The sequence below is a fragment of the Bombus fervidus genome, chromosome 14, assembly GCF_041682495.2.
Source record: "Bombus fervidus isolate BK054 chromosome 14, iyBomFerv1, whole genome shotgun sequence".
Taxonomy (NCBI): Eukaryota; Metazoa; Arthropoda; class Insecta; order Hymenoptera; family Apidae; genus Bombus; species Bombus fervidus.
The window spans coordinates 2,297,993-2,322,846 of NC_091530.1; the positions used below are offsets into that span (position 1 = coordinate 2,297,993).

At 50.8% G+C, this 24,854-nt stretch overlaps 2 protein-coding genes and 1 long non-coding RNA gene across 5 annotated transcripts; 2 read left to right on the plus strand and 1 right to left on the minus strand.

The window, feature by feature from the left end:
* Nucleotides 1-26: 26 nt before the first annotated feature.
* Nucleotides 27-8,806, plus strand: LOC139994079 (protein PTHB1-like). The gene is made up of 12 exons (XM_072016384.1): nucleotides 27-525; nucleotides 600-688; nucleotides 1,024-1,288; nucleotides 1,445-1,743; nucleotides 1,839-1,969; nucleotides 2,091-2,268; nucleotides 2,351-2,587; nucleotides 2,810-3,049; nucleotides 3,272-3,558; nucleotides 3,638-3,808; nucleotides 8,345-8,482; nucleotides 8,567-8,806. Exons 1-12 carry the CDS (start codon nucleotides 251-253, stop codon nucleotides 8,804-8,806), a joined length of 2,550 nt encoding a protein of 849 aa, XP_071872485.1. The 5' UTR covers nucleotides 27-250.
* LOC139994090 (uncharacterized) lies at nucleotides 8,167-24,846 on the minus strand. 3 transcript variants are annotated; one of them, XR_011801552.1, is made up of 2 exons: nucleotides 24,174-24,846; nucleotides 8,167-10,390 (listed from the first exon to the last, which is right to left on the minus strand). It is a non-coding gene; the product is annotated as an uncharacterized lncRNA (long non-coding RNA). The 3 variants fall into 3 exon arrangements; XR_011801550.1 differs by lacking the exon at nucleotides 24,174-24,846 and adding an exon at nucleotides 15,618-17,580; XR_011801551.1 differs by lacking the exon at nucleotides 24,174-24,846 and adding an exon at nucleotides 15,618-17,580 and having other exon boundaries at nucleotides 8,167-10,393.
* Cv-2 (crosveinless 2-secreting protein) lies at nucleotides 19,111-24,114 on the plus strand. The gene is made up of 10 exons (XM_072016390.1): nucleotides 19,111-19,252; nucleotides 19,580-19,665; nucleotides 20,221-20,320; nucleotides 20,836-21,012; nucleotides 21,086-21,271; nucleotides 21,351-21,610; nucleotides 21,731-21,890; nucleotides 21,973-22,160; nucleotides 22,248-22,645; nucleotides 22,742-24,114. The coding sequence occupies exons 1-10, from the start codon at nucleotides 19,207-19,209 to the stop codon at nucleotides 22,998-23,000; spliced, it is 1,860 nt and encodes a 619-aa protein (XP_071872491.1). The 5' UTR covers nucleotides 19,111-19,206; the 3' UTR covers nucleotides 23,001-24,114.
* Nucleotides 24,847-24,854: the final 8 nt, after the last annotated feature.

Here is a 24,854-nt window from a genome sequence, read left to right on the forward strand (position 1 = left end):
GATCCTTCTCACGGAAAAGTTATCGAAACGGTCGATCGATCGATCGTCGGGCGACAGCGTGGAATGGGCTAGCGACGCAGGCGAGTGCGGCGATCGAACCACGTCGGTCGACTTAAGTTACGTAACAAAGTCCGCTCGAACGCGGTGTTTTGAAGCAGTGGCTCCATAGTAACGCCGATAGAGGGTAGAAAAGAGAAACGCGAGGCAAGATAGTAAACATTTTCGTTGGTCCTCGAGCGCGTAGACAGCGATGTCGTTGTTCAAGACGAAAGAGTGGTGGCGAACGAGGTGCGGTGCGAACGAAACATTCGATAAGCACAGCTTATTGGCAGCGCCGTTGTTCGGAAAGGAGAGACAAGATATCGTGGTGGTGGGAAGTCACGACGGTTACCTAAGGATGTACAGTCCGTCGTCGCGATGGGTGGACGAAACGAAATCACCGACCAACTACAAGTCCACGGATTTAATGATCGAGACTCGATTGGACGATTGCATCGTGGATATGAAAGCGGGCAAGTTCGTCTCGTGAGTATCGGCCGTCGAAAACGTCGACGAAACGTTGCGAATTACGAGAGGTTCACGACGATCGTTGGTTGCAGAGGCTCGCAAGATTTATGTTTGGCGGTATTGACGCCGTCAAAGTTGACCGTTTACAACGTGGCCCTGGTCGATCAATCCACCGAATACGGTTTGTCTGCCGATAGTACAAATTCCCCTCTAGTCCTCTCCTTCGTTGTTCCTCGCGCGCGTTTCGCAATCGTCTGGAAAGCGACGACGGCGAAACGCGTTGGAAAAGATCGCGACGATCGCGCACGTTCTTCGTTCTCGGCGAGACGAGAGCGGGGAACAGCTTTCACGAGAGACGCAACACGGCGAAAGAACACGCCTCCGGGCGTAAAGTCGTGCACGTCGAATATTCGGCGGACGGATGGTATCGGGCAGTCGCGCGATCCTTTCTTCGTTTCTCTCACGGCTGATTCCCCAGTTTCCTATTAAGTTTACACGATCGCGTTTGGTCGACAGGAGATCGGTGCGAACTGAAGATCGCTTACGAGCACCCGCTGCCGAGATTTCCGGCATCGTTGACGGTAGGACCGTTCGGCGGCGTTCGCGGCAGAGACTTTCTCTGCGTTCAATGTCTGGACGGGACGCTTCTCTTCTACGAGCAGGAGATGTTCGCGTTCAGCCAGGTGACGAGGAATCGGTTGTTGGCCGAGCCGATCATTTACGTTCCGCGCTACGATCTGTTCGTCGCTGCCAGCTCCTCCTGGTATCTCGAGTGTCACAGGCACGTGCTTGCTCGATGCGTTGTCGCCTCGTCGTCCGCTCGACCACGGCCGCTAATAAAACTCGGTGTCGCGGTGGCGACTCGAGCGTAACGCGTAATTAAATAAGTAAGTAAGTAAGTGAGATATATGGCGTGGGTTGCCTTGCCATTGCGTAGGTACCAAAGTATGGCGGAGTGGTCGAGAAGCAGCGAACGAGTCTCGGAGAGCGCGAACGGCGCGGAGGAGCGCGACGCGCAGCATCGGCGCGCCAATGCCACGAGCCTCGAGCCAGATTGGACGTACAACATCGGCGAAGCGGTTCTCGGCATCGAGGCTGTCACTTTGAGTAGCTTCGAGGTTGGCATAGTGGTTCTCGGCGAGAAACATCTGTACTGTCTAAAAGACAATTGTACGTCGGTCAAGTACGCCAAGAGGCTGGAGTACAAGCCGCTCTGCTTTCGAGCTTACGTTATCGGTAATTAGCTGGATGGTTGAGGTCGATTCGTGCGTTATCGGCCCAATGGAAAACACAGACGCTCTGATCCGGCTCTATGACGACGATGCTTTCAGAACCGGACGGGAAGTTGATGGTGCTCGTAATCGCCGACACAAGCACTCTCATGATTTACGAGGGTAGCACGTTGAAATGGTCGGCCCAACTGCCTTTCGCGCCGGTTGCCGTTGCCAGAGTTCAATTGGAGGTGAGTCCGAGCTGGGCCGAAACAAGCCAAGACGAGTTTGGCTTATCGCAAAACAGGGCTGCGCTCTTTGCGTTTCACGGTTACGTTTGGCGACAACTGTCGTGGCTCGCGATGTTTACAGCACCTGCAGGGCGTGATCGTAGTTTTGTCGGCGGATGGTCGACTGGAAGCCTGCTATCTAGGTTCGGAGCCGAGTTTATTCGTCGCACCGCCGCTTCATCCGCGGGGTTACGATTACACGGCAGCGGAACAGGAATTGTCGGAACTGCGAGTTCTCTCGAGGAAGAGCAAGGATTCCGGTGAGACCATGCGCGCGTATACGGCTCTACTGCCACGCGTTTCGTGCGATCGCAGTAACATTGAACGAAGATCGTTCGACAGAGGATCGCACCAGCGACGCAGGAGTGGACGCCGAGCTCATAGTATCGATAAACGTATCGTTGGATTCGAATTCGTCGGATCATCGTTCGGACAGCGAGGTGGAGCCGCAGCTACAACCGATCTGCAGCGTCACCATAGAGTTGTCCTCGTACGCGATTCTCAGCGACGTCCAGGTCTGCGTCGACGTATTCAAACCTCTGGTCGTCGCCGACGATTTCTACGCTCTTCCGAATCTCTGTAAGCGAACTCGGAAACGTTTTACATTTTCTTTTTTCTGCGAGGAGATCCGCACGGACACCCGCCGCTTCTAGGGGGAAGAGCGGCGTGGTAGTGTCGGACTCCAATCGACCAAAGCCTCCACGATGACCGTCCCTCTTGCGATCGAGGGGTGCCCGGGAATCGCTGAGGCGACACACCAGACCCCAGACGTTTTACGTCAGCCGAATTCTCAACTTCCAGGCGAGCGACACGTGACGAAGACCCGGGTGTACGTGGACGGGGATTTGCCGGCGATCTCCTCGGAAATTAGAGCGACCGTGACTTATCGAACGGACGCAGGTGTCTTAAGATCGGTGCGAAGAACCAGCCAATTGCCCCTGAAGACGATGTTGAGAAGCTGCCCGCCTGAAAGCTCGGCCTCCTTCGTCACCGTGATCAAGAGCGGCGCTCCTTCGCTCACCTTCACCCAGCTGTTCCCCGGTAAACGCGTCTTAAATTCTGTTCCATCGATCGACGGACTGAATCTGTCGTTTATTTGCCTCGCGGCGCACTTCGTCCCCCCTTTTCGCCGTGGCTTTCTTCTTATCGCTTCCTTTTCTTCCTCGACTCGTCCGAAAATTGAAAACGGCCAATTCATCGGTCTCCAAAATTCTTGCGCGTTAACGCTATCGATCCTCAGCAACGCGAACGTTGTCTGTTCAGAATTCAGCGTGGATCAGTCACAAAGACAAGGATGGAACGCTCTGGGTTTGCGATACCTGAATTCTGGCCACACGGTCACCGTCGTTTCCGGCCATGCCGGAAATCGATATCGGGTACAGTCCAACGACGGATTATCGTCGACCTTGGTCGTTTCTCGACTGATTGACAGATCGAGGAGCAAAAACGAGGAAAGTGTCGGGACCACCATAGGACAAAATCATATTCGGTTGGTGCATCAGCGGATAGACGATCACTTTGCCGCACGACAAAAAATTAACAGAATAACGGTAAGTACGCAGGCAACCGACCAACGTCGTCTTCCATCGAATCGTCGAAACTATGCCTCGTGTTCATTGTGGAGGGTAGAACGAGATCGGCCTGCTGACGAGTCAGCTGAGAAACGTGGAAAGAAAAATGCTGCGAGCCGTGAGGGAAAGAAACGAGCGATCTCTACCCGATACCGGACTGCCGTTCCTCTTCGATTCCACTTGTGACACGATCTTCGCGCTTCTCGAGCAACTCGCGCAAGCGCGAGCGGTAAGTTTATTCATTTTTTGCTTATTTCGTTTAACGAGCATGCGTCGCTCGGTAGCGGAAGTTGGAGTTAATTTAAAGAAAAATATAAGCGGCGATTTTTGCAATTTCATCTAAGATACCTTAAAGGAATTTACGGATTTGCGGATGGAAAAAGTTGAAAAAGACGATCTCGTTAAGACAGTTCACGATCGAGCAAAATCTATCGATACAACCGAAGTTACCAAAGTTACTTCGGTATGGAGCGATATGGTAAAGTTGCCTTCCTTTAACACTAGAACCAGCCAAATCGACTGTTTTTACAATTTTATTTTAAAATTCCTGCTTCACGTTATATCTTTTTCCGTAATGATGTAACGACTTTCGCAACGATAAGTAAAAGAATAATATAATGAATTTTATTTTCTTTTTTGTCTATTCAAACTGAAAATAATTTCGTATCAAGGCTATTTTTACCAAAGCAGCAAAAATGACTGGTATTTCTCAAATAAAAGGGTGCCGTATGTCACGTCCCGCGACCCGCGCGAAAGTAAAATTGATAAATTCTTTTAAACCAAGATAATTGAAACGTTTATTGGAAACCGTGTTTACAATATTTGAAGTGAAAAGCAATTAAAGCCGCTATATCTTGCGAAAACTCATCTTATAATAATATTATGATGATTTAAATTGTAAACAAAATCGACAGTTGAACAAACGTTAAACATTTTCAAAAGAAAGACTCTGACGTTCTTTCATCTCCGACGGGTATAAATGTAGCGATTCAGAGAAGTCGGCAGTAGTTGGGAGTTCGAGTTTGAGTTTGAGAATATTTACCGTTTGGTTATCGAGTAAATTAATTAGCGTTCGTCTTTGGAAGAGTCAGTTATCTACCGGAGAATCATCACCTGTCAACCGAACAACTTCATATCCGTCAGTCAATTGTCAATAACGAAATTGAGTAAGATCTCGATAAAACATTTTATATTGATAATCTACTTTCGAACAACTTTAATCCTCTCCCGTGCTGGTGTTCCCGCACATCGCAGGTTAGTGCAGGAAAGTGGAGCTTTTTGCCAATTGCATTAAACCTTCTCGTGGGCTACTAAATAGAACGTTACACGTTTACCCAATTAACCAGTTTCCTCGTTTTCTACAACTTGTCACACGTTTTTCAAATTATCACCGCGTATCATTCGATGCGACGATATCAGTTATCAGGAAAATTCCGGATCGATCGCTAGATGCTAATACTAGAAACGCCACACCGACTGAAAACGACTGGTTCTACAATTTTATAAACGTGTCGACCCTCGTTTAGGGATGATGGTCCCAGATGGATTAATAGTACGAAAAGTGTACTACATAACATGGAATCGCTTGTGTAAGAAAGTAACAAATCAATAAATATACAAATATTCTATTGTTACTTTCTACTCTTCATTCTACTCTTTGGTAGAAATAGCTTCGTGTTAACTATCGGTAGTTCTAGCGTTAACGATGACCACATGGGCATATAATTTGAGCATATAATTTAAAAAGCATGAGAATTTCTGCATGGTGAACGAATTGGTTGAGAATTTCTAAAACTAAAGTCAGATCCTGTATGGTGCCACGTTGATCGAGCGTGAGCATGTTCAAAGCGATAAGAATATTTTCATACTTATGGCAAGTTTTTGCTTATACTAGAAATTTCTGTTGCATACTTTCGAGCAATTTCACGCGATTCGACCGTGCTGGATTCCATATACCAGATGCGTATTCGAAGTATGGTATAACTAGAGACGGGTAAAGTATTTTAATCCCTTAACAGTTTATCCTGGGTATGACTCGGGCAGAGCGTCAAGTACCGTACAGTTTATCCTGTGTGCGATTTCGGCACGGCGTGCGTCACAACTGTTTAGCCCTTCGGTCTATTAAAATTAGAAGCTCCGGTCCAGAAAATCTACATATTTTGTATATTTTAGAATACTTCCGTTTGCGATAAAAAGCATGAAAAAGTGAGTTCTATATTAATAGCGAACTTTCGTTTACAGAGAGATTTTGTTCCGGTGTAATCGTGAACGCGAATTCGAACAGAGGCCAAATTTTCTAGGTTTTCAAATTTACATGATTTTCTCGTATTTCCGAGTTATTGTTCGAGAAATGAACGCAACTTCTTGGTAATCGAAAATAAGAAAAAAAGACAAGATACTGTTCGGACTGGAACGTATTATTGTGTATCTTTTGTATTTCAAGATTTATTGCACGCGACGTAATTGTTAAAAAGGTACTTGCAAAACGTGTTTTTCTAAATTTTTTATTAACCATGAAATTATTTTAGGACTTGGAAAAATTATGCATTTTTTATTAGACAAGTTAAAGGTGAAATTCGTGTCGTGTAACGACGACACTCGATGATTTTAAGGTGTTGTTATTCTTACATAATTAATACGATTAATTAATATTGTCAGCAAAAGATAACGAGAATGAAAAAGTAACGTCTAAAGCTTTATTGTATTTTTTTTATTTCAAGATTTATTGCACGCGACGTAATTGTTAAAAAGGTACTTGCAAAACGTGTTTTTCTAAATTTTTCATTAACCATGAAATTATTTTAGGACTTGAAAAAATTATGCATTTTTTGTCAGAGAAGTTAAGGGTGAAAAATTTTTTGAAATTCGTGTCGTGTAACGACGACACTCAATGATTTTAAGGCGTTGTTTTTCTTACATAATTAATACGGTTAATTAATACTGTCAGCAAAAGATAACGAGAATGAATACGTAACGTCTAAAACGGTTGTAGTTTCTTTATTGTGTATTTTGTATTTCAAAATTTATTGCACGCGACGTAATTATTAAAAAGATACTTACAAAACGTGTTTTTCTAAATTTTTTATTAACCATAAAAGTATTTTATGACTTGAAAAAATTATGCATTTTTTATCAGAGAAGTTAAAGGTGAAATTCGTGTCGTGTAACGACACTCAATGATATTAAGGCGTTGTTTTTCTTACATGGTTAATTAATACGGTCAGCAAAAGATAACGAGAATGAAAAAGTAACGTCTAAAGCGGTTGTAGTTCCTTGTTTGTCCACTGCTGCGTCATTTATAGAGTAGGCGAAATCAAGTAGCGTTTTCTTCCGCGTGAAACGCATAACGCGATATCTCGAGATATTAAACGGTAGCATGTTTTTAACGTTTCATTCATAAAGTAGGAAGAAATCGCTTCGAATGTCCCAGACATCGATTAAGAATTCCACGCTACTCGTGTACGCATCGCAGCAGCTGTTAGCCAGCGATTTACAAAAGCAAAGCGAGGTAATCGTTGTACGAGACTTCTCGTTTGTGTGCACAGTGTGCGTCACTTGAAGTTATTACTTTTACTAATACTTTTCGCTCAGGTACTATTGCTATTAAAACCAAGTTTGATCAGCTGTTAACACTGGAACTGTCGGCATTTGAGACGTAACTATCTCTACCAAAGTCAGTACCTCTACCAAAATGACTGTGAATAGTAGAATATTTTTACATTTATTGATCTATCGTTAACTTACAAAAGAAATTCCACGTTCTGAGATCATAAAAACTATATAATAACAATAAGTACAATAATGAAGAATATTCAGTACCAGAATCTTTGGTAACAAGAACATTAAAATAAATTTCCATTGATAGATATAAGAAGTATAATATAATAATATAATAATAAGCGTAATAGAATAAATAAAATACAAATGTAAACTTTCTTCTGCGCGCATTTTCCGCTTACATATTTTTTACAAAGATTGCAAATGGTGGTGGTCTTATTGTTATTACAGTAGCCTATCTGACACCATCAGCTGTTACTATGTTTTACGTTATACTAAAGGTTCTCTCGCTTGTTAACATTTTGACTGCCACGTCGAAATCGCACGTTTCGCTGAGGACGCCACGGGAGTATTTTTATTATCCAAAGCATACAATGGCAAAATAATAATAAATTGTAAGACAACGTTCTTCCCCCATGGAACGTTTATCTTATTGGTGATCACTGGTGACCACCGTAACAGTTAATAACGGTATATTATAACAAGGTTTCGTTTATTTCAACGCATCATTCGCATTTGTTATTTCGTCGTAAGCAAAACGTGCAGAATATATCGTTGAAACGTATAGAAGATATTAGTAAACGGTATTTACTCATTCTATATATAACAATAAGGTATGAGCACGCTTCTAACTTCAATTATACGATTATAAAGCAGCATTTACGATTATTTTCCAAGCTGTGTTTATAATAATATTCGTAGATTACCCCTCAAAGGTATGGGTGCAAACACAGTGCGCACCGGTGCAAGATTTGTCCTCATTCTTTTTTATCGATGTTCTAATAAAAATGTTTAATCGTTGTAATGGGGCACTTTTTCCTTCAAAGTATCTTCTATTTATCGGTTATATTCAAAATGCTCTAACTGTCAATTTTCATACAATTTTTACAATTGTAAGAAGTTGAAGCGCACCCGTAACCAACGACCAACGTGGCAGTCAAAGTATTAAATAAGTAAATAAGCAAATTAAACAAATGAATTGTCTTAGGAACGAGAACGGACCGGCCACGAGCTTCGATGCAGCGTCGAGTTGTTGTTGTTGCTGGTACGATCGAACGCGACCAACGACAAATACGAAGCGCTGCGGGCAGCGATCGGGTTCGAACCACGTCCGTCCGATCGTTTCGTAAGTAACGTCATACGCAACGTCGACAACGTCGACCTTCGCACGATTCATTCGGACATAACGAAGCTTCGCGTGTGAAAACAGGACTGGGAAGAAATCGCCGACGCGGCTCTGGTCGCTCTGCTGAAATCCGTTTTGAAAAAGTCTGGAACCTCGGAGACTCGATCGTCGTCGACGTGGAACGCGCTCACCCCCATCGCGTCCAACAAGGAGGTGAACAAGTTGAAGACGCGGCTGGTGCAGGCGATTCGACGACTCGAAGGCTCCAGGGAATCCGACATCGCGGAGATCGAGCTGAACGGCGGCAACGTCGAGTCTGCTTAGTAGCTCTCCTCCTGCTTATTTTCGTTCGTCCTCCTGCGATACTTCTCCGATACGTCGAACCGGCTTGAAAAATGCGTTTTGGCAAGCTGGTCGTTGGATTAATTGGAACAGGTGATCGAGACGCTGGCGTGGAAACTTTTCGCTCGATCGATCGCTCCTATTACGACTCTGCTCGCGCGATTTCATGGCCAGCGATTCGCGATCCTCGAGAAGTGGATAAAACTCGACGAAACGCGTTGCTTGAATCGCCAAGCTACGCCACGATGATTCATTCTGGCGCCGTGATTCTGCTTTCCCGACTCGTTAGTTAACGAAGGAATCGCGCGAGTCGAAAGATTCGTCATTTCGTCTCGGAATTCGATGACAATGCACGTTTTGTTCGATGATTTTCCGATAGCTACACGCACCGACGCATCGGCGATAAAACGCGATCGGACCTCGCGTGCACCGCATTCCACGATAAATCTTTTGCATGGTCGACGAACGTTCGTTTCGAACGAGTTTGATCGTCAAACGGTTCGGAACAACGACGACGGCGATACGTTTCGTATGTGGCGACAAGCGCGGACGCGTTTTATCGCGATAACCGAGCTTTTGTTCGAGGCCGTTTCGAGGAACGAACGTTCGCGGTCGGAAGCGACGCGTTAGAGGAAAGACCGCATCCTCGATGAGACATCGAGCGACAAATAGATTCGCGAACCTTTCCGCTTCGCCTTCTCCCTGTCGTGTAGTCGCGTCGCGTCGTTCGGTTCGTACCGGTAGTCACGAACAGTCGAGAATCATCGCAATTCTGTTATTTCACCGTTGCTCCTTTTCATCGCCAGTCGTTGCGTCGTCTTTCGTTTCTTAGCTGCCGATGGTGTTCGTCGAGAACAGAGGAAGAACGGTAATACGTGCGCGGTGTCTCTGTTCTCTGTGCGCCGTGGGGATTACGCGGAAACTCGTCCGAGAGTTGGCAATCGACGACCTTCTCGGAAGAAAGAACGATCCGACGCGCGATGCGATTAAGACTTCTTTCTTACACGGTAATTCACGATTACGACGGCCACGCGATACCGATCGATCGATCGCTTATTTTGGTCGCCTTAAAAAAAAAAAAAAAAAGAAAAAAGGAACGCGTTTCTATACGCAAACGCTATGGCGATACGGAAAATTCGGCGAGCACGTTGGTTCGCGGTCGATGCAGGACGGACGACTCGTTACCGCCTCCGGAAGCGATTGATTGCGAACGCCGCTAATTAGCTTACCATATACCGATAAAACCTGCCTCTTTGCCTCTTCGCCTCCTCGCCAGGACGACCGAGAACGGTCGGTCGGCTCGAGTTCCTCCGACTTCCCCTCTGCCTAGGCATCCCGCGCGCTCGCGTGCCTTCCACACCCGTTCTCTTGCCGCTTCGCGATCCTCCTTCTCCTCCATCTCCTCCTCCTACCTCTGCTCTCTCTCTCCGCCTTCTGCTCGGCCAGGCTAAAGCAGGATACGGTCGTTTCCGGAAACGCGATCAAGATTACGCGCGAATCGTACGCCGCAACCTTCTTCCTTTTTCACGCTCGAGATTGCGTCGCGAGCGTGGCGACCTCGAAAACCTGCTTCGGAAAGAACGTTGCCCGCTTTGAATTTCGCGCCACGCCGTGCCACGGTTATCGGGGTCGAGCGACGTTTCGCCGCAGAATGAAAGAGACAGAGAGGGAGAGAGAGAGAGAAAGACTCGTCGGCACGGCGCATGATTTAAAAGCGGACCACCTCGCTAAATTCTCGAACCCCCCTGGGACCACCAATGGAGTTCTTTCGAAGAGGATCGGAATCTCCGTGAGAGCGGTAATCAGGGATAACGAGGCGGCCGAACCGACTAAACGGCGGCAAGGGGAGCGCGCGGTTAGAATTCTTTCACAGGGCTCTTGTTCCGACCAATTACCTCGGTTCTCGACTCCTACCCTAAATACCTATTGCCTCTCTTTCGGTGGTCGATATCCCTGAGCGGGCCAGCCGTGCCGTCCATCCTGTTTCAACGTTCTCGACCTAACTGCAACCTAACCAGCCGAGGATGCGTTTGCGTCTTGCTTTTCGTCTACGGTCTACCTGACGATGTTACAACGCGTACCTCACCTTGCAATTTCTTTTTACGTTAATCGCGTGTTTCAAAGTTTCGCGCGGTCCAAGAAGGTCGTCCGGCGGCCTGGGTCGAGAGAAAGCAGCGCGCAACGTTTCGCTCGATGGACTCGTAAATTATCCTAATGGAAGATCGAGTGGCTGATAGTTTCAAAGATTCGACGAAAATCGTCCCGATCGAGCGGAAAGATAGGGACGAGCCGAAAGATAAGGAAATGCCGCAGTAACGACAGGGTTCTTCGACTTCCGCAAATTTACCGTCCGTTTTTCCGAGAATCGGAAAACTCGAGCTTCCGGTCGAGTCGTAGGGTTGCGACTGTGGCACAGTCGAACGTACTTCAACGTGTACTCTTGCTATCCGTTGGAAAGGAAAAGCGTGGCGAAGGAGAGCGCGCGGCTTTGTTTTTCGAGTAACGCTCGGCGAACATCGCGCGATAGTTACGCGCGTGAAGGCTGCGTACGCTTGATTCGCCGAAAATAGCCGGTAGTGTAACGCGCGCGCGTATCGGGCAACGTCGTCGCGTCGTAGAATCGCAAGAGAAAATAAATTTCGCGACTGGAATCTGTTCGAGGAATCGTTTCTTTTCGTTGATCCCGCGAATCGGAATGTTACGATGGAAGAAAGATGAGTCGCATGGTTCGCGTTTCGCGGTCCGCGCGTGGTCGCGTAGTCGAGCGGACCGCGACGCTGCCTACGATATTTCGAAAACGGCGCTTCCCACGCGAACGTCTGTTCAGCGTTTGCCGCTCGTTTATTTTGCTAATTCAAACAAATGCTCTCGATCGATCGTTTATGGCGCGCGGCTGGCACGTCTTTTCGCGGCGTGGTTTCTTTCTCGCGATAAGCTTCGGAGGAAGATGCGAGGAAGGGCCACTCGGCGAGATGAGAAAATCGGCCAAAGTCGGGCGAACGTTGAGCAACGGTCGACCGGTGAATCGAAAGCGAACTCGTTGGCCGAGGTTTGCCTTTTCAGGTCGCGAAAGATGTTTGGCTCGCGTGCGAGCGATATCCCTAAACGACCTTGCCGCCAGCATGTCCCACGTTACGTACTTCGAATGTGCAATACGTACGTATGTGCTTGCACGAGTTAATCCGAGTTTCACTCGATCCGATCCGATCCGATCCGATCCCCTGTGACGCCTTACGATATTATACGATACGATGCGATACGATACGAAACGATACGATACGATACGATACGTGTTGTTATTGTCGAGTGGATCACGGCGCAGCTCGAGCGAAGCGTTGCGCTTACCGGATACGAGCCGTGGCGACTGCCACGCGCGCGGCAACCGACAACGCGTCAACAACGGAGCAATATCGTGTAACGAACCCGACGCTAAGTCGAAACAGATTCGAACGCTGTCCGTTACGTGGAGAAAAATGAACGTAAGGTCCGAGTGGAAGAGGAGATATCGCGGAGCAACGGTACTCTTTGGCTTCGTGCTCGTCCCCTCGCGTTGCAACGAGCGGTCCTCGCGTCATCGGAGGAGTCCCGCGTCCTACGTAGTAGGCGAAATTTCTGCGTAACGGTCGTGAGGCGATACTCGGTCGGAGGACTGTGCCGAGCGAGGTTTTCGCACGACCTTGCACTCGTTACGCGAAAGAAAGCAAAAGCGAATGACGCGGTTGCAGTTTGACGTTCCGCTCGTTACAAACAGGATCGTTTCGCGGTCGTCTTTCCTTCGTCCATTTCCCTCTGGACGCTGTCCCGTCCAATCTGCTTTCCTCTGTTTTTCGTTCTTCGATTCCTCCTTCGTCTTGGTCGCGCGTGCGTCAATGATCGCAGATAGCGCGATCGAGTATTAATTCCGCGTTTTTTCCGAGAGACACGCGCGTCTAACCGCGATGTCGCGAGGTAACGAAACGCGAACGTTGTTCGTACGTTCAGCGTTGGCCAAGTGGAATTTAACGACGAGTCGCGTGCAACGAAGCTTCTAGTCTAGCTTTCTTACGGTGGCTCGTTGCAAGGGCGCGCTTCCACGAACAAAGCTAACAAGGTAGGTAGTACTTCTCGTTACGAAGGTCCGCTCGCGGAATACTCCACATCGTCGGGACGCGGTAGAGAAGAGAGCAAAGAAGGAAAGAGAGGGAGGCGATGAGAGGATCGCAGCCGCTCTTCGTCCTCGCTAAGCTGCCGCGGAACAAGAAAGGAAGAGGTGCATACCTAGCGCGTCGTTTCTTTCGCATCGGGTCGAATCGATCGTAAACTCGTTAATGGTATCGAGGTTAATGCTCGCGGATCGATCGGGTCGGCGAGCAGGCTGTTTGCGCGAAATCCTCGATATTCCGCTCCCGGATATCTCGTAAAAACGCCGTATTATTGAATGCGCGCAGCCGATACGATTATCGAATTGGAACACCGTCGATAGAATGGCCGGATTTCGAAGACGGATTGCCGTTGACGAGCACCGACCGAAAAGAATACGCGGCCGGCCAAGAACCGGGAACGGAGGTCCATCGAGTCAGCGTAGTCGGTCGTCGTTCGGAGTTGGGGGTCGGACGAGTCGTCTCGAGTCGTCGTAGGCCGCGCCGAGGAATCGGCATTTTCCAGCATTCCGATCGAATAGGGACGCGCGTGATAGCCTCTCTTCTCTTCCTCTCTCCTCTCTCCTCTCTCCTCTCTTCTCGCCACCGGCCCCTAAGATAAAACGTACGTTTCGTTGCCGGTGTGTAGCTACTCGTTCGTGCTCCGAGACGCGACCAAACTTTTTCTCCTTCGTCTTTCTTCCTTCTCTCGCCTCGTCTCGCGGATCGGTCTTCCTTCTACCTTTCTCAGCACCGATTCGCGCAATCCGGTCGACCGCTGCCGTCGTCTATCTTATCGCTGGTGTATGACCAGTCGCGAACGCGACCACGATCGAACGAGTTGCCGCCGTGTGCTACGTCGGAGAATGCTTCTCGAGATCGGTAGTCGTCGTACGAGACGCTCGTCCACTCGTCCCGAATCCATAGAAATCGGACGGATATCGCGTTTTCTACAAAAATTGTCAAACTATCGGGTAATCGAATCGCCGATGTCCTAACTCCTAACCCATACCTCCGAGAGAGAGAGAGAGAGAGAGAGAGAGAGAGAAAGAGAGGAGAGAGAGGCCGAGTTGGAACGTTCTCCCCCTCTTTGTCGAAACCTCGCTCGCAGTTTCTCCTCCGCTGTTCTCTTCACCGGTTCTCCGAGCGAACCCACTCTCTATCGGAGGCAACTGCCTCCTCCTCTTCCTCCTTCTCCTCCTTCTTCTCCTCCTTCTCCCGATTTCCAAGCTCTTGTTCCTCCAGCTTCCCGCGCTGCTACTCTGCCGCCACCTCCTCCACCACCGCCACCACCGCCACCGCCACCGCCACCACACCGTCACCTCCGCCGCTGGCCCGACGACCATCTCCGACGTAGCCACCACTCTCGGCCATTTCCAGTCGCCTCTCCCCGCTGTACCTCCGCTCTGGCTAGTCCAACACGCAGCTACGGAGCCTCGTTAGTCGTTACACGCTCGAACGATCCACGGTGGTGGAAGTCGCAACGGAACTTTAGTGCAGCTGCGGCGAGCAGCTGACGCGGAATCGTCGGTAGTTGGTAGTCGAGGTTGCCCCGCGAACGCAGTAGCGCGGTTCGATTCTTCGAACGGTGGTTTTCGTTTGTGACGCACCGCGCGCGCGCGCGGTTTTGTACGCGGTTGCGAGCACAAACGCGAAAGTTAATCGAAAGAGTGCTGCTGCAGGGATTCCACAGAGAGAAAGAGAGAAAGAGAGAGAGAGAGAGAGAGAGAGAGAAAGAGAGAGCGCGCGTCGTTTCGAACACGTCTCGGGCTTTCCCGCTCGTCAAATGTACCAAGTCTCGATTTATCGCGGCCAACGGACAGTAGCCTCGTCGACGCGTCGGCGCCGAGTGTCACGGGTGCGTGGCGATACTTCGACCGAGTCGACGTCGACGGTTCCGGTAAGTCGATTCGTTCCGATTTCATCGAATTTTTCGTTCCTTCGTATTCTTCGACGCGTGCAACTCGACGGTTTGCCGAGCGATACGTTTGCGCGTGCCGGTTTCGCGATCCTACGAACGCGACGCGAACAACGAAACGTTCGATGCGACGAAACGGCAAACACCTGTAACGCGGGTCAACGTCGAGGACGTAGCCGCGACGTTTGTGCACGGAATCGAACGATCGATCGGTCCAGCTCGCGAACGATTATTCGAAATTGAACGAGTGGTGGCGCGTGGAATTTGCGCTCGATCGAGGAGGGTTAAAGAGAAGAAGAGGAGGAAGAGAACGGTCGCGCACGATACAGGATCGAAGGCGGCGCGTAGCCATCTGACAGCCCAGTACACGGTGCTAGATGTCGCCAGTGACGCGATCCGCTTTGTCCCGCTGATCGTGATCGTCCAAGACTCGCCGGCTCGTTCCCCTTCTCCCGTCCGTCTTTCCTTTTCTTCTCTTTTCTTTCCTTCTCCTTTTCGTTTTCCCCGTTCCCGCCGTTTCGATTTCCTTCTTTCTTCCCATTTCCCTGTTTTGCCCTGGCGGTTACCTTCGACCGGCACCGACGCGTAAAACAACGAGCAACAAGGTAGAGAGGCAGGCCAGCTCGCGCGTTCAAGGTGCTCGCATACCGACGCACGCGCGGCCCGATCGCGCGCTAGCCCTTCTCGTTCCACGCACCTGTTCCGTTGTTGTCGTTCCGCCACGGCGTGCTTGCACGCGACAGCTCGTGCCACTTACCTCCAGTTACTTGCCGAGAGCCGGCCTCTTCGCCGATCGTGTAAGAACACCGCGCATCGTCGATCGCGCGCTCCTTCGTCTTCCATCGTCGGACCCGCTGTTTTGTCTCTTCGCTTTCGTACGGATCGCATCTCGTGCACGTTGTCGCGATCGAGTCGTGGGTGTCTTCGCGCAGCCGCTCGTTCCGTGAACGATTCGCTCATCCGCGTTTTTCCCTGGAACGCCGTCGTCGTTGTTTCGTCGTACGCCGCGCGTAACACGATCGTCCGGCCAACGATCTCGCGCGTTTTTCTAGAACGAAGATCCGAAGCAAAGTCGACCTCCTCTTCTCTTTTCCTTTCTCCTTCTTCCTCTTTACCTTCCTTTCGTCCTCTCCTGCACGGCTGTCCGACCGTACTCGACGCTCGCTGATCGACGATCGTACCTTATTTACAAAAAGACGAACGCGCGTTTCAATTTTCGAGCCAAGTGGGTTCGCGTCTCGCGCGATGCACGGGGAACGTCCGAAGGAAAAAACGAGGTAGAACGGCGCGCAACGTACCGGCACGTTGCACGATAACGCGCCTCTTTCGGACAATCTCTGGTGAGACCGAGTCTCGCGGATCATGATTTTTCGCGCGAAAACAGTTTCGAGGAAACAGTCGTTTACGTAACGCGAACGTAGGTAATCGAAATAAGTTTTCACGCAATCGCGCGACGCGTACACTGGCCGCGTGCGCTTCTCGTTGACGTTGGAACGTCGGTTCTCGATCGGGCAAGAAGGTGTGTTCTAATCTGGAGGATCGCGTTCGAGAAGGAAGCTTTGGTCCGAGGGACGCGACAGCCCGACCAAATACCTGTTGCTCGCTCGTTTATCCTTAGCGGTTTATCCTCGTGTCAGCCTATCTCCGTGAACTCGACCGAACCGTCCCGACCAGGTGTTATCCTCTGTTTCTAAATCGGAGATAAAGGAAACTCGTCTCGTCCATTAGGATGCGAGGGAATGCGGGACGCGGGGAAGAGAGAAACGGCGCAGCGAGTAAGAATTCGGAGAAAAAGGGAAGACAAAGAGACGGGCGTGCGTTCGATGGAAATGGCGTTGGAAGCGATCGCGAGTGTCACCGAGGACGGAAAAATTTCGCTCGACTTTCTAAGCTTCGAAGGCAACGGCGTGGCGCGCGGCGATCGATCGTAGGTTTGGCCGCATTTTTCCCAGTCGTAGGAGAAGGCGTCGCGTCGCCGCGCGAGATTCTATGCAAATCTCGGTCGGCAACGCTCGCCCCCGGACGAAGCGAGGACGGCATCCGAGAAGGAGGCGCGCGTACGGCACCGCGTCGCATGGTGCGCGACCCCCGTGAATCAGGCGGCTGATCATCCAGCGGCCGCGTGGTAGCCGCCAGTAGATGAGCGATCGTTTCGCGAGAATCGGCGCGCTTGCACGGAGGACGCGAGTCGGTCGGCCGTAACTACGCGTTTCTCGGAACTACTACGGAACCGGCTGTTATGGATTTCCGAAGAAAGATTCCGTAGGTTGTGCGTGTGACTCGTGAAAATATACGAAGATCTAGCGCAAATATACCGACGGCCGGAAGGTTACGACAACAATCGTTGGATAGACGATGGCGAGCGCGTTTCTCTCTACCATCGTGCAACTCGTTCTCAACAACCGCTCTCGATCGATCGTTCCTTTCTTTTCTTTCCGTTTGTGTTCGCGAGGCGCGGCGAGGGGAGAGGAGGCGATGCGAAGCGAGGCGAAGCGACGCGTTCCGGGGGTTACTGGACACGGCGGGGCGCGCCGCTATCCACAGCCTTGATCCGAATTCGCGCGCCAGTCCGGCGCGCTTTTTCCCGTAAATGCATTCGTCGAGTCCGTTTCTCCGATTTCGATGGTCGTTGCTGGCGAAATGCGAGGAGATCGTGGAACGTCGCCCTGGCCAGAAACGCGACAATCACTGACGGTAGCTTTTGCTTTCTCTTTTCTAGTAAATCGTCGTGATCGGCGGCGAAGGGGAAGACCGAAGCGAAGGCGACGCGCACAGCGGAACGATATCGATGTCGACGATGAGGACGAGACGATCGCCGTTGAAAACGTTGATCCTAGTTCTGGCCCTGGCTTTCGTTTCGCCGATCGGTCGGTGCGGCGCTTCGGAAAGCATAATAGGTGAGTTCGCTGTGACAAACGGCGCGGCGGTGTCGCTCGATTCGCGGATTCGCGGTAACGATCCGACCGCGATCGCGATCGCCATCGCGATCGAAAGTCAGTGTAACGAACGCGAACGCGAGGCGGGTCACGCTCTATTAACGGGTTTTAAAGGCTCTATTCTTAGTCCGTCTCCATTATCTACCGGTCTATTTGCACCGCAAGTGGTCGGGTGGAATCACGACTCGCGGGAAAACAGGTCTCCCGACCATTTCAGAATGACGGTACAGCCGTCCGCGTTACTCCACGGTAGACGAGAAATTCCACCGATTGCCCGAGACGAGTCGAGTTGCGTAATCGCGCAGGAACGAACGCCCGCGCGTTTGCCTTGACTTTCGATCGAATCCATCGAAACAGCCTTCTCGTTCGTCCGTCCGTTTCCATCTTCGTTTCGTAGCTGGGTCGAATCGAATCTCTCTCTTTTCCTCCTTTTTCTTTCCTCTTCTCGCCACCGTTCCCTTTCTTTCTCTCGCTTTCCATTTCTAACCGTCTCTCGTCTCATCGTCTACGATGCTTGTCGAAACGCCCGAAAACAGAATATTCGAAAGAGAGCAAGACCGAAGAAAATTCCGTTGATCTTTCTCCTTTTTTCACCGATACGCGTTTGCCCGTCCAACGTTTCTCGCGTTTTCTCGTTTCGTCGTCGCGTCCGCGGCTTTCTCGCCAAACGGAACTAGACGCGCGCGCGGCTGAGAACAAGAGAAACAACCGGCGAAAGGAAAAACGAGAGACAGAAAGAGAGAGAGAGAGAGAGAGAGAGGAGAGAGGAGAGACCGCGGGGAGGACACTGCCAGTTGGGGGGAGGGGGAGGAGAAAGAGAACGCGAAGGAAACGGACGGCGCGAACGCCAACGCCGCCGCGTTCTTTCTCGCACGCATTCCTGCGCACTTGAGAAAAAACAAAAAGAAAACAACCGAAAAGGGAAGAAGAAACGCGTGATTTACCAGCAGGACGGAACGGATTTCTCTGCTTCTTTCCACTTTCCACGCAGTGGAAATTCGAACGGAAGCGCGATGGGGAGACTAGCAATAGAGCGCGATGTCGAATTATCGCGCCCCGAAATTGGAACAGCGCGAGACGAATCGAACGAAATGGAACGGAGAACGCGCGGCGACGGAAGGCCGGTGCAAGCGTGAAAAGAGCGTAAGAAACAGCGTCGGGAGTCGTGTTCGCGTTGGAAAAGCGCTGTAGACAACGCGATGCGCGTTCATCGCTCGCGAATAGATCGCCGTGCGAACCGCGAACAGGTTAGGGGCGCACGATGTTAAAGGAAGGTTGTTTAAAGTGTGCAGGAATATGTGCGCGAGGAAACCGAGAGGGACGTTGCGACGATGGCTTCGCTGACCTAACACAACGCGGCTGGGGAAAGGCCGGCCGAACCGTCGACCTCCCATAGATATTTGACCTTCGATGCGCGCACGATCGATCCCACTGGATATCGATAGCTGTGTATCACGTAAGTAAGAAAGAACGACGGAGATTCGAGATTCCGATCGACCGTGACGACGCGACGCCGAGCGCCGCTCAACGACCGCGATCACCGAGCGCGTCGCTCTGATACTCGTTTGGTACACTGGCGACGCGAGCGACGAGGAAGCGTGGAACAACGGCGAAGGTCGATTCTCGAAACGAGCGTCGTTCGATCGCGGTACGATGTGGCGCAGCGCAGCGATCAGACGTCGGATTTATCGGCACTCGTAATCGATATCGGGCGACCGCGACGCGTACCGATCGCGTCGCACCGTTCGCATTGTTATTCGCCGTTCACGGCCTTTGCTTACAGGAAGCCGAGAAACATGCGACATCGAAGGAGAAGATTTCACCGTGGACAAGATCCCGAATACCAGATGTTTCAACTGTTTGTGCAAGGTAAACGAGGACGACAGGCTTCCGCGAGGACAGCGCGTTACGAGAATCTTTAAGGCGATGCCACGTTCGCAATTCGTTCGCGTTTATCCGAACCTATCGGACGCAGAAATTCTTCCAAATAAGCGGCGATCGTTGGCGAGAACGCGATGTTAACGAGATGTTAACGGCCGGCGACGACGACGACTCTCTCGATACGTTCGGTTCGTGCTCGATCCGAATGGACCGATGGATGGATCGATCGAGTCTTGGATTCGCGATCGACAACGTTACTCTCGTCTGATGCTTTCATCGCAGATAATCTCTATTATTTTCGAGTGTCTCGACCTTCTCGCTACGAGACCATCCGTGACCCGCGCGTTAAATAGCTTTACGTAATCCAACCGGCAGATAAACCACAAAGGTTTAATTATAGGCGGCGCGATAAGAAATAATTACGCCGGAGTTGGACGATAGTCGCGCGGCTGCAGGCGAGATCTCGGACCTTGGGCATCGAATCGAATCGCCGTGCGATTTTCATCTACCGCTAAACGATCCGCTGTTTCTTCTGTTTCGCAGAATGGTTTCGTCGAGTGTAGGAAACAGCAGTGCCCCAGCATCGAGGGTTGCTACACGTTGTTGGAACCACGCGAGGAAGAGTGCTGTCACAGGTGTAAAGGTAAGCGGAAATGGACGTTCCACTCGGTCTAATTTCGTTGTACGGGTCGACGTGGCTTGTTCGAGTAGCCGGAGAGTGCACAGCACTCGGAGAAATAGATTGCATACGGAGTAAAAGAGAGAAAGAGCGAGAGAGCGTGTGAGTTTCGACGCGAGTGGAATGTCCGGGGCGGAGCATTGTTCCTAGGGCACAAAGGCGCTTCTGTTCGTCGATACGTCGCGTTGATACGCCGATAAACCCGAGCAACTTGGGCATCGCGATCGCCTGTTTACACCGGCAACCGTCGCGTTGCGTTGCTCCACGGACTGACTCTTTGCTCGATCGAGGCCAGAGGATTTCTTATCGTCCGTTTCCTCTTCTTCTTCTTCTTCTTCTTCTTCTTTCTCTCCTGCTCTTCTCTCGTCTCTGTTAAATGCGCTCGGCACGAGCCCCGATTTTGCCGCTGCGAAATTAATCGACGCGTTCTTCGTCGCTTCTTCGCCTTTCGAAAGTTTAATCGATTCGATCGGCCCAAGGTTGTATGCGGAATGGAGTCCATCATGAATCCGAGACGGAATGGATCGAGGAGAACGATCCATGTAGAATCTTCACTTGCAAAGCCGGAGTGATCACGGAGTCTCGACTACACTGCTATACGCCTTGCGCGAATCCTATTCCGGCCGCGGCCGGCCAATGCTGCCCGGTGTGCGCAGGTAAGTACGTCGGCAAGTTGGATCGGTGACCGTTCCGTGTGTTGGACTGCTTCTTCGATCGCTTCTTTCGTAGGATGCAACGTAAACGGACAGCTAGTGACGGCAGACAGATCGGTGACCACCACAGAAGATCCCTGCGTTACTTGCAGATGCAACGCTGCCGGTCGATTAACGTGCGCGAAACAGGCCTGCCCGGTGCTACATTGTCCCGGCTCGAAGATCGTTCACGATTCCGGAGAATGTTGTCCACGTTGCAAAGGTAGGCCAAGTTTGTTAGACGGAACGATACGCGCGGTTCTCCGGTCGATGTTGCCTTGCACGCACGTCGTTGTCAACAGGCAGTCGAAGATACTTGTCGCCGCCGAAAGGCGCGTGCATGCTGGGAACGGGCATCTACAATTCCGGCAATCAGTTCTACCTGGATCAGTGTACGCGGTGCAGCTGCTCGAATTCCACCGTCTCCTGCGTTCGAGAAACCTGCCCGGTACACGACTGTCTGGCCGAACATCAGATCGCTGTTCCCGGTCGTTGCTGTCCCCAGTGTTCCGAGGTCGAGGAGGTTCGACGATCCTGCACCTACGCCGGCAAAACTTACGGGGCGAGTATTTATTCCGATCGAGAAGTGCAACCATCGTCGTTCGATCGATCCGCTGCTCGTCGTTCACCGAACGCGATCTCGTTCAAAGATTTATTAAAGGTTCTGTTTTGTCCTAGGCAGGATGGCGAAAGTTGGAAGCTTGACTCGTGCAAGGCATGCGCCTGCATGCAAGGTAAAGTACGCTGCGCGATGCCGATGTGTCCACCGTTGGATTTGCCCTGCCCCCCAAACTCCAGATTGGAACATCCGGAGGGCCAATGCTGTCCTCGTTGCGTGGAAAGTAAGCGCACCGCCACCACCGCCGCCAAGCGTTCAGACGTCGTCGCGATCCTTCACGTCTCTCGCACGTTCGTTGTTCGCAGGTGACGGAGTGTGCACCGTTTTCGGGGATCCGCACTATCGTACGTTCGATGGAAAGTTTTATAGCTTCAAGGGATCTTGCAAGTACCAGCTAGCCAGCGATTGCTCGGGGCACACGTTCAGCGTTCGAGTGACGAACGACGCCAGGTCGACCAGATTCTCCGCATGGACGAAGACGATCGCGATCAAGGTGAGCGACGGAGGTGTACGCGCCGATCGATCGATCGAGCTCACTCTCGTCTCGAGTCTCTCTATCCGGCGTTGTGTGGTCTCGTAGGTAGGCGATTTGAAGGTGAATCTCGGGCAGAAGATGCGAGTGAAGGTAAACGGGAAGAAGGTGGAGATACCGTTTCGCATGGCGAACCGGCTGGACGTGAATCGCACGACGGACAGCATAATCGTGAGCACGCAGATCGGAATCAAGGTTCTGTGGGATGGGATCAGTTTCCTGGAAGTATCGGCGCCGACTTCGTACAGGGGACGGCTCTGCGGTCTCTGCGGCAACTTCAATTCCCTACCAAAGGACGACTTTACCAATCGAAGGGGCAAACTGTTGCAAGATCCTCAACCGTTCGGTCAATCTTGGCTAGTGGGGGCCAAAAAGAGCTGCGTCAGGCCAAAGCCGAGCGTGAGCCCGGATCGGGCCAAACGTTGCAGAGGACGGAAAGATCACAGGTACGGTGACGTTCCATCTATCTCTCTTTGGCTATTTGAATTCTGCGCGTCCGACAGTAGCCGGCAAATGTAATAACACGGACGTGTGTCGCGCAGGTTATGCAACAGGCTGAGGTCGCAGATCTTTGACGCTTGTCACAAGAAGGTGAACCCGACCATGTACTACAAGGCTTGTCTACAGGACATGTGCGAATGCCCGACCGAGAATTGCTACTGCGAATCGTTCACCGCATACGCGCACGAGTGCAAAAGGCTGGGCATTCAATTGCCGCATTGGCGAAAATCGACCAGATGTCGAACCGGTTGGGACCAGTTCTCGGGATCTGGCCCATCTCTCGGTCCACGTTTTCCTTGATCCATGCGTACGTCCCCTCCTTGTCCTTTCTCTCGAGCGTCGAACCTAGTAGTCTCGAGAAAAAGAAAGATAAAGAGAGAGAGAGAGAGAGAGAGAGAGAGAGAAAGAGAGAGAAAGGTATCCGAGGCGATCGACGTCCCGATCGCGAGGAAACGATCGTTCGCGCCTCTTCTCCTCTCGGTCTCTGTCCGCGTTTGCCGGATTCGCGAGCGATCGCTCCGCGAAATTCTCAGCTAGTCACCGCGTTTGTTAGCCGCGACGAACCGATCGATTCGCACCGCAGACGAGCAAACGCATCGCGCACCATCGTACAACTACTGTACACCCGCGTCCCGTCGACGATCGCCCTCCTTCGTCCTCGCGAGTACACGACGTCTTCCTTCCCTCTCCTCATCCGATCGCGAATCCTATCGAGCTCGGACGATTCCCAAGCACCGTGCAGTATTTCGGCCGATGAGCAGGCTCGCGGCATATCGTCTACGTCCCCGGCATTCGTTAAATCCTCGATATTCGTAGATTTAAGCCGACATCGCGTAAAACCGCGATACCACTCCTACTTTCCATCCTTTCTTTCACGCTGCTCCGCCTCCCCTTCTCCTCCTCGTCGTCGTCGTCGTCGTTTCTCTCTTTTCTTCGTATGTATATAAACGTCCACGTTTTTACGATTAGATGTTCGATCTCGACGAGACGTCGTCGACTGTACATAAATACCCCGGACCAGGCTCGCGAAACAGCGAGTCGATTCTTCGCGGGACGTGTTCCCACCGCGATTTCTAGACCTTTCTTCCATTGTCTCGCGTCTTTATTACCTCCTCTACATTTTGTTATTACTTCTCTCTCGCATCCTACTACTACTACTATTTTTCCTATTCGTTTATGTTACGCGTCCAAATTGTACATAGTTCGAGTATAGACACGTGCGCACGCATACGCGCAGCGACACGTATACGCGTCTACGAGTTCGACTATATCGACATAATCGTCAACGTCTCGCGAAAGAGTCGCTAATATACCGGAGATAGTCCAAAGCCTTAGCCAATTTGTATCGACTATAGCATAGAGATGTTCTGGCACGCATCGAGTACGAACGAAATAAATGAGTTATATTCGTAAACTTGACAACGTTTTCATTGCATACTGTATCAGAAATGGAAGAAATACCAGCTCACTTACCACGATTCGGCTTCGTACGTTGAGTTCGAGACGCAGTCGAACGTTCCAGATAAAAATAATACATAATCGGTGAACATAACCATGTTCACCGACTGGTCGTTCCCTTCGGAGTTGCCGCGTTGCGCGCGCGATCCTTTTATTCGGCAGCTAGCAGCAATGGCGCGCGCGCAGATTCACGTCTTTCGAGCACCATATCACCGTATTTTAAACGAAAACTGATTTCGCGTAAGACAGAATAAAACACACGCGACGAACGGATATCGCGCGTGTTTAGTCCGTGGACGAGTCCGCGATGGGAACGTGCAAACGATTTACATCGGTGAAACTCTCGTTAGCCGGGAAAACGATTTAGAAAGCAAAGATCAACGTACTGCGCGAGACACGATGGTCGAGACACCGGTACGTCGCGACGCCGAATACGACCCGAGGTGCGTATCATCGTACGAAACATCGACGACAACGAGGTCGACGATGAACACGATCTCGCGATCTTCTGGTAATTTCGACGAGCGAATCGTTTACCGCGTTTCGAACGGTTCAACTTTCGTCGACGCTTGTAGCGGTACAAGTGGCGTCTTCTCGCGGACGGCAACGTCGACCGAAAGAGTGCGCTGCCATTGCCAGTGCGTGCGTTTCGATTGGAGCAACAGATGCGCGGTAAGTTCGAACGAAATTCTTCGT